The sequence below is a fragment of the Eleutherodactylus coqui genome, chromosome 12 (assembly GCF_035609145.1).
Source record: "Eleutherodactylus coqui strain aEleCoq1 chromosome 12, aEleCoq1.hap1, whole genome shotgun sequence".
Lineage (NCBI taxonomy): Eukaryota > Metazoa > Chordata > Amphibia > Anura > Eleutherodactylidae > Eleutherodactylus > Eleutherodactylus coqui.
In genome coordinates this window covers 26,820,672-26,836,488 of record NC_089848.1, presented here as the reverse complement: position 1 = coordinate 26,836,488, position 15,817 = coordinate 26,820,672, and the positions used below count along the sequence as shown (strand labels likewise).

Sequence of the window (15,817 nt, the reverse complement as noted above, 5' to 3'; positions counted from 1 at the left end):
GGGCATCTACTTCACCAGAATAACAGAGGGGACAAAAACTTATTTTTTTCTGGACAACGTATGAACAAAAAAAAAAAAAAAAAAAAAAAAGGTCCCGGACGGCCAACATCATCTAAGAACATAATGGATAACACGATGAATGATGAAGATAAGAGATATTCTTATAGCTGATAAACGGATATGACCAGTATTTACTGTAAATGATGACTGCCATAATGACCGGCTAAAGTACCAACAGCCTAAACATAAGAAATCAAATCATGGAGGTTTCAGATTTTTTAACGGTCACTGGAAAACCGTGCCTTGTTTTCACGGGCGGCCCAGGACTTTGATGGTTCCCAATGAAAAATCATTAGAAGAAACTGCAATGTGACCATTTTCAAGGCCCAAAAGGTAAAAAGTGCAGTACATGAAATCAGCCTCTAGGTGTCAGTAATAGACCACACTTTGCAGCTACTAACATTACCTCCAATTAGGAGCCGCCCCATGCTTCTTAGGCAGCGCTCATACAGGCGGATTGTCATTGCACGATTTTCTGCAATGTGATGCCACTAGCCTGTTGATCTGCGCCGGGCGCGCACCAGCTATTGTAATACACACCGTGTATTACTCATGTGGAGGGGGAAAGAAAACCGTAGCATGCACCAGATTAGCGTGTAATATGTACGCATAGCACAATATGCATGTCATTGCATGACACCGAGCCGGCCTTACTGGAGCCTGCACAGTCAGCACTACATTGTGTCTCTTTACGTACACGGAGCGCTCACCTCAGACCGCAGCACTACGTTCTCATCCTCAAGGTCCTTCAGTTTCTTCTGCAGGGAGTCAAAATGGAAATAGTTTTGGACGGATGATGAAGATTCATTCCTCTTTATGCTTTAGGAAACGGGGGAAAAAGGTAAACTTGTAAATCAGATGAACATTCTACAGCTCACACTACTTACAACATGCAAGGCGAGGGGCAAGACCCCCCTAGGAGGCGGGCGAGGAAGGGGGTGGGGGAGACCCCCCAGTAGGCGGGTGAGGAAGGGGGTAAGGGGTGGGAGGGGGACCCCCCAGTAGGCGGGTGAGGAAGGGGGTGAGGGGTGAGGGGGGGGGGGGGGAAAGACCCCCCAGTAGGTGGGTGAGGAAGGAGGTGAGGGGGGGGGGGGAGGAGACCCCCAAGACCCCCCAGTAGGCGGGTAAGAAGGGGGGTGAGGGGGGGGGGGGAAGAGACTCCCCAGTAGGCGGGTGAGGAAGGGGGTGAGGGGGAAGACCACCCTAGGAGGCTATGTCTGAGGTGATGTTGAACTTTGGACTTTATAGCGGCACTTTTTACTGCATTCACCGATGCAGAAGATGATACCAAGAGAGATGGAACTGAAGTGAGTAATCAGATCAGAACACATTTAATAGTATGTGTCACTTGTTCTCGCCAACCGTTACCGGAAGGGATTATGTCAACATTACTAATTTGTCCTCAAAAATAATTCTAAATGTCCGCAGATTTCTACTTTGGGGCTCATAAAATGGTATCAGCAGACATGTAAACTAGGAGTTATAGGCCCCTCTACACTGAACGCCTGGCCGGCACATAAGCAGATCCAGCGACTGTCAGTCCGCTGCTTTACACAAGAGCGATGGTCGCTCCGCTGTCCGTAAAGCTCGGCACACGCACTAGTTCGCTACTCATCTCCGTGGAGCTTCGCAGACGGTCGCGTACAAGCGCTACTATAGTAAAGGACCACCAGGAAGCTCCAGCAGAGGACGCAGATGATGGCGGCAGTCATTACCCATCCCAACTGTCTGCCATCACTACCTCACACACATATTGTAGGACAAGGTGGAACTCCGGGGAAGCGACGTGCCACAAGAGCGATTCTGGGGAGGTCGGAGACTTACGGGGTGGAGCAGATGGACTCGGGCTCGCTCTCTTCAGCCGCGCTGGTATAAAACTGAAGTAACTCATCTTTCATGGATAACTCATGGCGCAACTGCGATACCTGATGGGGAAATATTAGCAAAAATACACATCTATTAGAATGTGCCATAACATCTTATAGCCTCTTTTCCCGATGACTCATGTAGCAATCAGATTAGTACTTTGCTATCCGCTGATAGCTTTAGGCCACATTTACTAGTCATATATTAAAAACCACAGTGAAATTATAGTACCAGTGTTTCTGGTGGCGCCATGCACCACACAACTCTGCTACTTGGTACATCCATTATGATTCCCACACATCACACACACGGCTCTACTACATGGTACATCCATTATGATCCCCCCATATTGCACATGCAGCTGTGGTACATCCACATCCATGACGATTTCCAGACATCACCAGCACAGCAGACTCCTGGATACAGCGATCAACCCCTGGTCAGCTGATCCCTGACTTCACCCACACAGGTGATCACATAACAATGCTATCACATGTCCTGGTAGCTGCTGTCAGCTTATCCAGTATAGAGTACTTTCTAACAAACTGCACAACGGCTCCTCCCACAGCAGTGACATCACGGCAGGTCCTTCAGCCCACTGGATCTCTGTGGTGGCGATAGGTTGGCGCCTTCTGTCAGGACCACCGAGTTGTGTCTGAGACAATAACGGCTTAGTTGTATCCTCATTTTGTTATTTCTGTCCTCTTCCGAGAGCCCCAACTTTGTTGTTCTTCTGTTGGTCAGGCTCTGTGTTTTTTTTTTTTTTATATTGCGCAAGTTCAATCCTCGCATGGTTCAGGTAGCCGGCTCAGCCTTCCATCCTTCAGAGGTCGGTAAAATGAGCCCCCAGCTTGGTGGGAGGTAATAAATAATAATTACCTGAAAGCGCTGCGGAATAAGTTGGCGCTATACAAATAAGACTTTATTTTTATATATGTTGTAGGACCGGTGATGTCACCAGGGGGCAGAGCATGAGAAGCACTCACACACAAACATACATACTCAGTCAAGTTTGATGGAAACTATAAGGCATTGCAACATCCACCGATGTGTGTAATGGGTAAGGGCTAAGTCACACAGGCGTGAACGCGTTTTACAGACGTATTTGTGCACTTGGCCTGTGTGAACACGTCCTAGAACAGAGGCACGTGCCGCGCTACTTCAGACAAATATAATGAAACCAGCAAAGGATACCGATGTGACTGAGGACTGAAGCAACCAATACACCATACAACCGAGCTTTAAACTTCACTTGATCGCACACTTTCTGGGGGCCATCTATAGCCAGCTATTAAAGGGGGACCCATCACACCCTCTGCGCCAGCAGGGCAGCTAGCAGCTCTTCACAGCTTCATCCCCACGACTCCTGCGCTGTTTTTGCGTAGCTCTCCCCGCAAGAGCTTTTGGAAGCAGATCCTAGTCTATGGTCAGTTGGTATCCAACACCCTCTGTCAATATCACATGTGATATACAACAGACACTGGATAGTAGACATCACCCATGTAACAATGGACTAATATAGAGCCGCTCTGAAAGCAACGGGAGCCATTGTGTTAAAGGTTTACACTTTATGATCATGTGATGGATACGCCAATTCACGACTTATAAGGCCGGGTCCGCAGCGGGGCAGACCAGCCGCAGCGAGCCTGCCTCCAAGTAAGCCCCGTTGCGGATTTTGAAGTGTATTTATGAAGTCCTGTGCGGAATTCACCCCCTCAAGAATTGACATGCCGCAGAATTGGATTCTGCACCGCATGCTAATTTCTGCACAGGTTTGGCGTGGATTACCGTAGTTTGCTGTCGAGATTTTCAAAATCTCATTGTTTGCCGCTACTGTAAATGCAGCAGAATTTCCGTGCGGAGGGTCCATATGGAAAGTCCGAGTATTACATACCCTTTCCACTGATGACTGACGGCGATAATCTTATAACCGTGATGTTTCCGCCTCCTGTGCAAGTGGGGGGCACAATCTTACTAATAGAAGAGCACACTGCTGTAAACTAAGGCCGCCTTCACACTGGCCAGAAATGCTGTGGAATCGCCATTAGCGGAATCGCTGAGGAAACGCTGTGGATTCTACAATACAAGCCATGCGGAGGAGATTTAAAGAAAAAAAGAGAACAACAAACAACTTGGTGTGGAAGTTTCCCACAACAAATCTGCAGCGCGCATTTATGCCTTTCAATGCCCACGTTTTGCCGCGGTTCCTCCAAGCAGATGCCGATCATGGATTCTGCTACTGGAATCGGCCTGTGTGTGCCAGTCCTAATATTGAGGTTTTCCAGTCACTGACAGCAAGCAGTAATCTTGACATATTGAAAGTGCTGTAAAAGCTGTCTGAAAACCACTACTACGGTAATAACTTATCTAGAGGCAAAATATTCCGCAGCACTTTACAAGTTAGAGGGTCAAAACGTTACTTCATCTGTTGTATGTGACCTGATGAGCTGCACCCCATGCAGAGCCAATCCCTCTAAAATGTATGTACAACGAGGTCACCAGCAGGGACGTTGCCGTTACATCGGTGGCAGTGAAGGGGGGGGGGGGAGGCAGTCTTCCTGCTGCACTTGGGGATCAGAAAAGGGGAATCCCCCAGCCAAACAGGTCCGTCTTATGATAGAACCGAACAGCACTGAATGGACCCCATTGACTATAATCGGGTCCGTTGAGTTTCCGCTCAGCTGCCCGGTATTTTACCAGACAGAAAAGCTCTACATGCCGGATCTACTGTATAATCCTCGGCCCGGAGGCTTCAATGCAGATGTGACGGCAGCCTTAGATAACGGTGCAAATACGGCATAATATAATGACGTTATATAAAGTCAATGCAGAGCTCCAGCAGACGTCTCCCATCCACCGTGGACACTTACCTCTTCTCTGATATGTTCTACTTGCTCTTCTAAGTACTCGTTCCTTTCTGTAAGAGTCTTGTTCTTCTTCAACAACGACTGGCCGATACGTGCCGCTAATTCAAGATCCCGTTCTTTCTGCAGAAAGAGGAGAGAACGTTCAGTGTACTGTACTGGAAGCATGAATGCCCGGGGGGCAACGGACCAACAGTGGAAGACGGTGGGGGTGCGACAAGTGTTAAAGGGAAGCGGGCACCAAGTTTACTATCCAGACTCGGCAGGTAGCCGAGTTATGTAATATCGCTACCATCTTCTACATTACCCCAACACTGTATTACAATGAGATGCATAAAAAAAGTTAGCTTTTTCCCCGCACACATGCCAGAAACGTCCCATAGTCTTGACGGACTGGCAGTTTCCAGAATATCATACTTTTCATCTCATTTTAACACAGCACGCAAGAGACTATAAAGGTAGTGGGGCTGGTATATTACATAGCGATATAGAAATGCATGCAAAGCTTGGACTGGAGAGTGAAAACCTGACAGCTTCCCTTTAAATCCCTGTGTAGCAAGATAATCACTGGAGGTCCCACGGAATATTAACGCGATAGCTTGGTAGGACCCCGGAAAGGGGTCCTACCAAGCTATCCTGTGTAGCAAGAATATCTAACTCCCTGCTAAAAAGTAATTAGTGGAATTAGAAAATGTAAACATAAGATTCAGGAGATGACAGAACAAAACTACATTACTGATCAGTAAACTTATGTAGTTTAGTTGATTTTGATGAAACTGTTGGAGCATGTGCGCTTCCTGTCATGCGTCGGTCACTAGATCCAATGGTTGTAGTTATAAATGTACTCTGAGTTCACATGTACCGCTATAAGGCTGGTATAAAAGAGTCTAACATTGACTTGCAGGAATACCGCCTTCCAATAGGTGGCACTGTGGAGGTATTGTGCAATTCTCCTCATTTGCATATTACCCAGAAGAACATAAATGGCCTTATAAGTCTCCCTTCTAGGTGCTCCCCCTAAGGAGAAAAGATAGTGTTCCTGACCATCGCTATACGTTGTGCGACAAGACCAGAGATCTAGGGGGTCATATACAGATCGAGGGGGTCCAACATCATACTTCACTGGCAGAAGAGATTGGATATTTTAAACTTTGCCAATTGGAAAGCTGACTTACAAATTGAGCGCCATATGCGACCCCTTTCCCATGGTGCTCCCTCAGGCGTAATCTATAGAAGCTATACTGTTAAAGCAGTCTCTGTGGCAGGGAACAATGTAACAGATTGGCGCAGGTGACACCGCGGTATCTATGTGCTTTTAATATAGGGCTTAGACAAAGACATTGTGTACTTTGTTGCTATCTGTTGGATACAAAATAGCCAGGCGCGCCCTTATCAATGTCCTCTGTCACAAGGGCACAGTCTTACGCAGCTCACAAGGTATTACGCATCTCAAGAACCAACCTGTCCTTAACTACAGGCACGTAAGTCAGGGTATGTGGACACCATAATGGCGGCATCAGGGTTCATTCATACAGCCGAGCGCAATATATGGCTAAGGAACGCGGCCTGATAATGCGCTTGGCAACTTGCGATATTCATGGCGAGGCAATATGTTTTTGCTTAAAATTCGCATAACAGTATAAAAAAAGAATTGCGACCGCTTCCAATTAAGCTCAGTAGGAAAAAAATTGCATTGAACGCAGGTGCCATGAGACTTCTTTCAAGGTCCCAGTGAAAACAATGAGTGATGTGTTCTGGGGGGAAATGGGGAGTCGGGCGGCATTCAAAAGTTAGAAAATTGAGAGGAAGAATAACAAAGCTTATTGAATAAATCAATGGAAGTTTTGTTCACATCACATAAAAATTGCGAAGATTTCTCATTCGCCCTTACAAAGAGCTATCAAATAGTAAACCATGATCACATGATCGCCAGGTCCCATGCAGGAAACTGCAATGCCACTTCCAGTATTTTCTACAAAACACTTATTGAGCACTATGTAAAAGAGAAGGCAGACGTGGTTAAAATCCCCTTCTCCGGGTCGTCTGTAAGCAGAGCAACAGATCTGCTCCTTCCAGACTGCAGGAGCTTTAATCCCATGCTGTATATTTACTATCGGCCTTGATTAAAGCCCAGGACCAAACGCCATAAGTTTACAGTGCTTGGTTCTTAATGGGTTCATAGCTTTAAAATCGAAAATAATTACATAAAGAATAAAAAAACGGGACAACCTGAACAACCAGATCAAAGATAAACACCGAAATGTATAAAGACGCAGTTTGACTTGCGGATGCAGAAGTACATGGAAATCTATGCAAATCCACAGCCGGGTGTGTTATAAGACAAGACATTGTGTCCGACTCCCCACTAATAAACATCTCACAGTACATCACATCACGATTAGGCGGTTCATTATAAGACTAGACATTGTGTCCGACTCCCCACTAACAAACATCTCACAGTATATCACATCACGATTAGGCGGTTCATTATAAGACTAGACAAGCAACGGAAACCAACCGCGTCATTACAAGTCCAATAAGAGGAAAGTAGGTTTGGTAACCAAGACCTTGTCAAACTCCTCCGAGTGAGAGGATGTACGTCAAGTCCAAGAATATAAGCTCCGTAGGTTAGTGAACATATCATCACAGCCTGTACCCTACGGCCAGGGGAGCGAGGGAAGGGGGCACGGGCGCTGTAAGAGTAGGCATTCACATTGGATTGTTGACCCACCAATGAAGGAACACAGATGGTTTCACCGACTCATCGCCATGTACATGTCAGCCCATATTGGCCACTTCAAGTCAAACTGGTCATACAGGTTTCTGGGCGGGCAAACAAGAATATTTTTCTGAAAGGTTTTTTTCATTGAAGAACGATCTTTCATCTGACCATTTGCTGAAGTTTTTGAACATGGCCGATATCTTTCCAGATGATGCCGGTGTCATCGGACGGCTAAAACAATTTTTTTCCCTGATGAATGAAGTGGTCCACGTTTATCACCTTTAATCTAATGTGTACGGTCAGCTTAACCCCTTAAAGCCCAGGGTGTTTTTGCCCTAAAAAGGATAGCCAAAACGCTAATCGTTCAGTGTAAGCACGACCAACGATTAGACAAGTTTGTTTGCTTCTCGTTAGTCCGTTTCCTGTAGGCACACAAGCCATGGTTCGCACATCACTGCATGTAAGCAGCGATTGTTTAGACGTTCGTATTCACAGCGAATGAATAAATGAGCGATCAGATTTATCTGCCTGTATAAACCGTCCCAATGGGCAAACTGTCATTGTTCACTCGTACGAACGATTTATTGCGCCATGTAAGAGGAGCCCTAGTACTATCGCAAGACCTAAAAGGACTGTTGACTTATAGGGTTGCTATCCAATAGGCTGCAGTAGAGACCCACCTTTCATGCATGGCCAGAGCCGCCATGACGGCAGAGGTCTGGGGATTGGGCATGTTGGATTTCAGCTTCCTATATACTTTTGTTTTCAAGGGAGATAAACTACTGTCAGAGGGGTCCGATTCCCCTCCAATGACAGCACATAGACCCTCGGCTGGACTGAACCTGCACATGTATTAGGGGGTCGGAAGGAATAGCAGTCGGCCCACATCTATCTAAGGTGTGTGGCCATCTTAAATGGGTTTAGCGGATTAACACAAAAACAAGGCTGCCTTCTTCCAGAAACAGCACCACTCTTGTCCATGGGTTGTGTGCAGTACTACGGCTCATTCATTTGAATGGGGCCAGGAGTTCCAGTACTAGAAAATCCCATAGTCAGAAAGAGATCAGTTCTCGAAAGCGAGCAGCCATGATTTACTAATCGGATACAACCCCTTTATGCACAAGATCAGGTCACACAGATTTAAGTTAATCAAACCCACCGATTTTGGCCAAACTTTAGGAAAAAAGGATTGGTCATGCTGAAATTCAACAAGTCCAATCCTTTATTCCACTGGGAGATAAGTCTCCACCACAAGGACCTAACAGTGGATTATTCCTCTCACTCTCCTCTCCAAATCTATTACATTACTATTACATTTTACATCTATTACACTTTAGTCATACTTTGTGGCAATTTTTCAGAAATTATGACAAATTTCTGTGGTTTAGACCAGAGGCCCGTTGGAGGTTCAGTCGCAGACCGGCTTAAGATACTGGAAGAAAGAGCCTTCCATGCAGCACTTTTCCTTCCATCCAAAAGTTAGGCAGTCGAGCAGCAACCGATCGGACCCCATTATAACCAATAGAGTCCATTCGGAGCGGTTTGGTTCTGTTCTGAGACTGTGCTGTTTGGCCGTGGAACAGAAAGAACAGAGACCCCTGACAGCTATAAAACCAGCCTTAGGCCGCCTGCAGACGGGCAGAAATTCCGCGGCGGGATTCCCTGCAGAATTTCCGCCTGCATAGGTTTGCATTACAAGCAATCCTATGCAGACAGCCGCAGTTTGTCTGCGCAAAATCACGCACAGCAAACAAACCGCGGCATGCTCTAATTCTGTGCGGGGGCTTGCAGAGCCCCGCACAGAGACATCACTCACCAGCCGCCGGCTGCCCGGCAGTCGGCACATGAAAGAGCGGGAGAGTCCGCAGTTCTCTCTGCAGGCGCTCGGGTCGGGTCCGGCTGCGAGAATTCTCGCAGCGGGAACCGACCCGGCCGTCTGCAGGCGGCCTAAGTCCTAATTTCAGGAAAACCATGGCAAGAGCCTAGAAATAACCACAACATTTGGCGCCGAAATGTAGAGCGTTAAGCACCTACCTCTTCTAGAAGACGTGTAACAGCATCTATATCATTGTATGTTTTAGTCATCTGGCCCACTCGTTCAGCACATAAAACTGCAAGCACAAAAAGTTAAAGAATTAAAATTAAAATAAGTTCATTACAACAAAGTTTACTAGATTACACTACGACCAGCAGAAACATTTACAGCACAAGATAAGGCTTCCATGGTATGCAAGTATATTGAGAATGTCATTTGCTTTGACTTGATACCAACTACAAGACGTCTTAGCAAGTTTCTACAGTATTTTAAAAAAAGGAGTAAAAAATTAACAATAAGAGTGAGCTGCAATACCAGAGATGACACCTAGATACGTATGGCGCCATTTCTAAAAGAGCAGACAACTTACTTATCCTGTCTCCTTGTGTAGCGTGCGGTTACACAGGTGTAAAGCTACATTACAGATTCAAAGTTACCTATTTAATTTACTGTGTGGAATACTATAGGTACAGACGGTAACCTGCTTAACCTGGAGGCGGCTGAAGGCCCACACGGACAATGGAACAGCTTGTCCAAGAGCTACTTTCTGTTGCCGCTGCACTTGTGTTCTTTCGGGGGCGGCGCTGTAACGTACAGCAGTCTGCCCTGCAGAAGACGCCAACTGTTGAGGCTGGAGATTAGTTTGAAAAAAAAAGTAGAAGTTCTCTACCAACCCGCACCCCAGGAACACTACGTCCTCCCCGGAGCACCGCTGGAGCGTCGGCACTGAAGGCTGTCCATTAACTCAGCTGGCCAGGGTGACTTATCTCCTCAGACACCAGGATTGATAAAGTGATTGACAGCAATCCAATGAACCACATTATAGTCTACGGGTCGTCAGGCACCATTCACATTAGTGTAGTCACAAATGGGTCAATACAACAGTACAGTAAAGACCGATCTGCAACCAACTACGCCAGCGGTGAGCACCAGCAGATCTACAGGTGATCCCACACATATAGTGGGTCTCAGTAACAGGGAGCCCCAAGATCTGCAATATAGATGGGTGGGAACATTTCACATTAGTTTCATCGATGGCGAGTCATTGTATAATTACGTAAGAGGCGCTGGTTGCCGCCACATGGAAAGTACATACAGTTCAGCCAACATCACTGCTGGACACTTTCATGCAGCGGTTTGGTTACACCCACGCAGGGTTACATCGGGATACAACTGACATTCCGTGACAATTTAGCATTTGCAGCCACTTTACATAATTACACTGAAATACCCGGTAGCAGGCTGAAACTGAGCGACAAACGAAAAGTGAATGAAGAGTGCACGATTGCGTCACGTTTAGATCTAATGATTGTCGCGCACATTTGTTGTTTGAGCGACAATTGTTACGTGTAAATTGGTCTTGAGGCTGGATTCCAAGAAAGTTTGGTGAAGCTCCGCCCAGCGGGCGCACAATTCATAAACCGTACTCCGATTTTAAGGTAAAAGGTTGCATCGGTAAGTGAATATCAGCAGTAAGCGTCTGTGCAAGTGTCACATGAAGCCCTCAGAAATCCCCCCTCTGAACAAGCAGAGAACTGGACGGCCCGCCGCCACCGGCCGTGTGGAAGATTCTGTGCAAACGCTTGCGATGTTATCCCTACTGATGGCAATGGTTACCCCGAAACTGGACGACAAAGTGTGGTGACGTTCTGTTAGAGTATGCGAACTAATAGAAAGTGATGGGGTCATGGAGTGTTCAGTGATGAAGCAGCCTGCCACTTCTAGGACAACAAACCTAATGTGAGAATCTGGGGGAAGCCCACCGGTCTACGTGGAGCGCATGGGCCACTCCAAGGTGATGAGTTTTGCGCAATAACCTGTAGGTAAGTCTCCGGCTCCTTCTAACTCCATGAGGAAACAACCTGAGGTTTTCGTACCTGGACGCTAGAGATCTTCCGTGGCCTCCACGTTCCCCGGACCTTACACCTTGTGAGGTCTCCTCTGGGGGGTGTTAGAGTCTAAATGCCCCCTTACTGCCCACCATGATCTGCAGCATCCCTGAAGCCATTGCATCCGTTAGTCGTGATTCGGTGCAACATCTATGTATGAACTTGACTCCAGGCTCCATGTGTGTCTGGTGACAAAGGTTGTCAATTTATACAGCTCTGATGGGGAGAACATTTTTGATGTTGTGCACGAAAACGTAGAGTTTCTGTTTCCATTGATATCAAATTTCTGAATCCGAGCATTAACTGGGGGTTCATATCTGAAGATTATTTGTAATTACAGGAGGAGAAAAATAGCTGCCTGAACAGTCCTATTAGATTTTAAGGAGTCCAAGTTTACTCCGTTACAAACTGACAGAACTTGGAACCTAAACTCTCCAGTGTACATGAGGCCTCAGCGGCCGGGCAGCAATTCCTCTGAATAGCGCTGCTACGTGAAGTGTGGCGGCAGCAGCTGCTGGGGTCCTGTCACCAGCGGACAATACATTATATTATCTCTCGGAGGGTCCGGTTACATGGCTTTGATGCTTCCCCAAGCATGGTAAATATACAGCTTGAGCCTGGATTGTCACGAGTGTATGCATATTTATACCTGCATTTGTGCTGCGCTTTTGCAGAACGGGCATTATGTATGTGGGCACGGAACTGCATTTGTTTTGTACAGTGAAAAAAAATAAATAAATAAGACAAAAAAACCAAAAACACACGCAACAATGCTCTCTGAAATGTGGAGGAATACACACACGTGAGAAAAAAAACCCACTAAAATCATGCACAAAAGCAGTTTGTGCGCAGAATACGCAGAGAATAGAGCCCATGAATATCAATGTGCCTTTTGGTCACGCATAAACAAACAAAAAAAAAAAAACGCAGCGCAAATATTCCCACAGAAGTCAATGAGGGTCACAGTGCAAGGAGACGCACAATACGTACATAACCATTTAGACCGCCCCTATGCATCGATGTACATAATTCGTAAAAGAGGAAACTAGTAACACGCTGGAGGGATTTACGGCTGCGGGATCTTTAACGTAAGGCGCTATGCTATATATACTAGGAAACAACCATAGACCAGATACAAATGCTCCATTGAGTCCGCTTCCCTCTTCTGGGTGGTTTTTGTGGCCAGCGGCGTCACACGGCTGTTCTGCATTTCCTTATCAGCCGCAGCAAAATTGACTTTTTAAAACTGCGCAGCGCCGCCCATTTATATTTAAGGTGATTAATAGCTGAAAAGCCACACGAGACGAGATAAAGAGGTATAAATAGCAAGAGGGAACTGCCCAAGACACTAATAGCGCAACCTGCCTCACACCTGCGGGGCGCGGTCACATGTACCGTCTGCTGCGCAGTCTGGAGTAGTGTGGGATTAGGCAAGACCCCTTCACACGACACAGCCAGAACCCAACTATGGTAATCAATGACATGATGCCCCTTCAGTTCTAAGACCACCGTGTGCTCCAGGGTTGTCTGTAAGGACAAATAAAACACTGAGGATGGGCAAAACCCCCCGAAACAGCTGTCTGTGTATGGATTATGCTGGGTTTTCAATTCCCAATCATTGCTCTGCAGAGCTGCATAAAGGGTCAAACATTGATTTGCAGGAAGGCTGCCATCCAATAGGTGGCGCTGCAGAGGTATTCTTCCATCTTCCTTATGTGCATATTACCCATAGGCGCATAGATGGCCTTATAAGTCTCCTCCCTCACCTTCTTGGTCCTCTTCCTAAGGACAGAATACCCCTCCTGACCCACATCACAGGCCTCTCACTAGGCAAGCCAGGACCCTACTGCACACTGATGAGGGGCAAACACCCCAAAACATCTGTCTGTGTATGGGTTCTGCTTGGTTTTCAATTCCCAATCATTGCTCTGCAGAGCTGTATAAAGGGTTAAGCATTGATTTGCAGGAATGCTGCCATCCAATAGGTGGCGCTGCAGAGGCATTGTTCCATCTCCCTTATTTCAATAAAACCCTACTACAATATTACGCAGTAGGTTACTATGAGCAGGAGACAATACATGTAAATACGAGATACAAAGAGGAGGACATCTAGGAGAACAGGTGGGAAGCCAAGTACAACATAACCGGAATGGGGCTCCGTATCCGGAACAGAAGAGCCGGCAAACACAAGGCGGCGAATCAGCAGCCAATAATCTGATGGGCCGATGCAGCCAAGATACTATGTCCGTGAGCGTGCATTCACACCGGTGAGCGCAATACTGCTCTGAGAAATACGGACCGATAGCACACTCGTAAGATCGCAATTCTGGAGGCCATTACAAGGTTTTGGTTTTTTACATCGCATCAATATACTTGCATATTTCACGTGGGGGGGGGGGGGGGGGATTGACTACTTTCAATGGTAAGAGAAAGAAAAAAAACCTTGGAGTGCGATGTGATATATTTTTAAAGATCCTTTAGGAAATAATGGGCGGTTCCTTACAAGGAATGACCCAAAGATAGGACAGGTGGCGATTATTTTTAATCTTGCAGCAAGTCTGCAGGGAGGAGGGGGAACGCTCATGTGAACAAACCCATTGAAGTCAATGTATCAACATACACAAGTTACATCCATATCGCTGCTGGGTGGAATCACGTGTGAAAATCCCTCGTATGAATACACCCAAAGTCTTGTGTAAAGTAGAAAACTGCTGATCAGTCCTCAAAGTGCATGAAGCCCACTGAGACAGCAGAGCGGGGATGGAGGGGTGAGGTGGGATTGGGGGGGGGGGGGGGTTGTACACCAGTTGCCGCAGCAAATTAGGAAGCAGGAGTGACTCACCAAGCCCTAATGAGGAACGCATGATGAGCCAAACCAAGTTAGAGGAGCCACTGTACCCCAACAAGCGTAGATAACAAATAAGGAAACTTCTGGAAGATTACAGAAGTGTAAAGTTACCCCAACATTGTCACTCAAACATAAAAACCCATCAGGTAGATTCAAACAAGTCACAATACAAGAAAGCCAAGATCCACCAACTCCATGCAGGTACCTCCTGTGTAGCTGGGGACAAAACGAGGAGCCATGAAGCGTATAAGGAGATTACTGTGGAGGTTAATTAGTCATTATCTTGGATAGCAGTCTAGAATAACAGAGTATCCACCGGCTGTAGGCAGAAGATACCTCCTCTGACCTTGTAGAAGGCCGCGTGTTACTCTTATGGCAGAGGAAGCTGATGAATAAATAAAGGGTGCGATGCTCCCGTTACACTGGATGGAGTCCTTATGGCCACCCAATACAGTTCAGTTGTAAGACGGAGGCCGAGAGCCAGGTGTGACTACAAGAAATGGGTCCGTGTCCTGCAGACACACAAGCCCCAAGAACTTGGAGAACAAGTCAAGAACCACAAGAAAAGAGACGACGCAGAGGAAGGGACGCTCAGGAACTCTGTTCTTCCTGCTCGAATCTCAGTACCAGGTTTACGTCAAGATCACGCAAAACAACAAAGTCCAGAAGGAACCAAAGCTGGAAGCCTTGTTCGCATTGACCAAGGCTTACACTTGTGCTTCATTCTCCAGTCCACAATGCTACAAATGTCCCACAAGGCTGGCGATCTGTTCCATCTATAAGCATGTCTAGCGATACGGAGTCACTTTGTATATCACCCTGCGACTGGAGAGCGAGGGAGACACATTTTATAACTTCAAGTGTCCCATGACAAAGGTCTCCGAACCCCGGCCAAGCTGCAAGTCACCCACTGTGAAGAATGGGAGTGAAAAGGGGCAACTTCTGTCTTTTTGGCACAAATCAAAACTAAGTCTAAACTCATTTGCACAAAAACCACACACAAAACACTTTCTCCAGAAACCCCGCCAATCAGTGTGCCCCATAGACTTAATGGAGGAGTCTTCATGACACTGGCCTTACACCTGAATGCCCATATATTAAACTCCAACCCAGTATTCTACAATATGAATGTGCTGGATGATCTCATCAGGGGGTCGTCTGTATGTAAGGAAAAGTACAATTATAATACTGATTTTCAGGGAGATACAAGAGTTTTTTTTAAAGATCCCATAGGAAACAGTGAGCGATTTCTCGTGAGGAATTGCCCAAATACAGGCTAACTTCATACGGGCGAACGTGATATGAGGCCGCGATTCCCGCCTCCATATCATTTTCTCCACCATGTGAATTTGCTGAGGTTGCAAGGCATTATCATGTCAAAACAGCTTCCCATCTCTTCGGGTAGAAGCGGTCCTTCACAGCCGTCAGAGGATCGTGGAGTCTCTCCCATTGCCTCCTATGGGAGACCTGCAATGCTGGTGCCTGCACCGTTGAAAACAATGGGCGCTGTGAAGCGAGAACACACAAAAAGAT

General features: G+C 46.6%; 1 protein-coding gene across 10 annotated transcripts in view; it reads right to left on the bottom strand.

The window, feature by feature from the left end:
• Positions 1-15,817, bottom strand: part of TRAK1 (trafficking kinesin protein 1) — a 119,408-nt gene that overhangs the window by 33,285 nt on the left and 70,306 nt on the right. For all 10 annotated transcript variants that reach the window (XM_066584508.1, XM_066584509.1, XM_066584510.1 and 7 more), the window contains 4 exons: positions 9,547-9,623; positions 4,797-4,913; positions 1,885-1,985; positions 771-879 (listed from right to left, as the gene is read on the bottom strand). In XM_066584508.1, coding sequence (XP_066440605.1) covers positions 771-879; positions 1,885-1,985; positions 4,797-4,913; positions 9,547-9,597 — 378 coding nt within the window. In that variant the 5' untranslated portion in view covers positions 9,598-9,623. The remainder of the gene's footprint in view (positions 1-770; positions 880-1,884; positions 1,986-4,796; positions 4,914-9,546; positions 9,624-15,817) is intronic.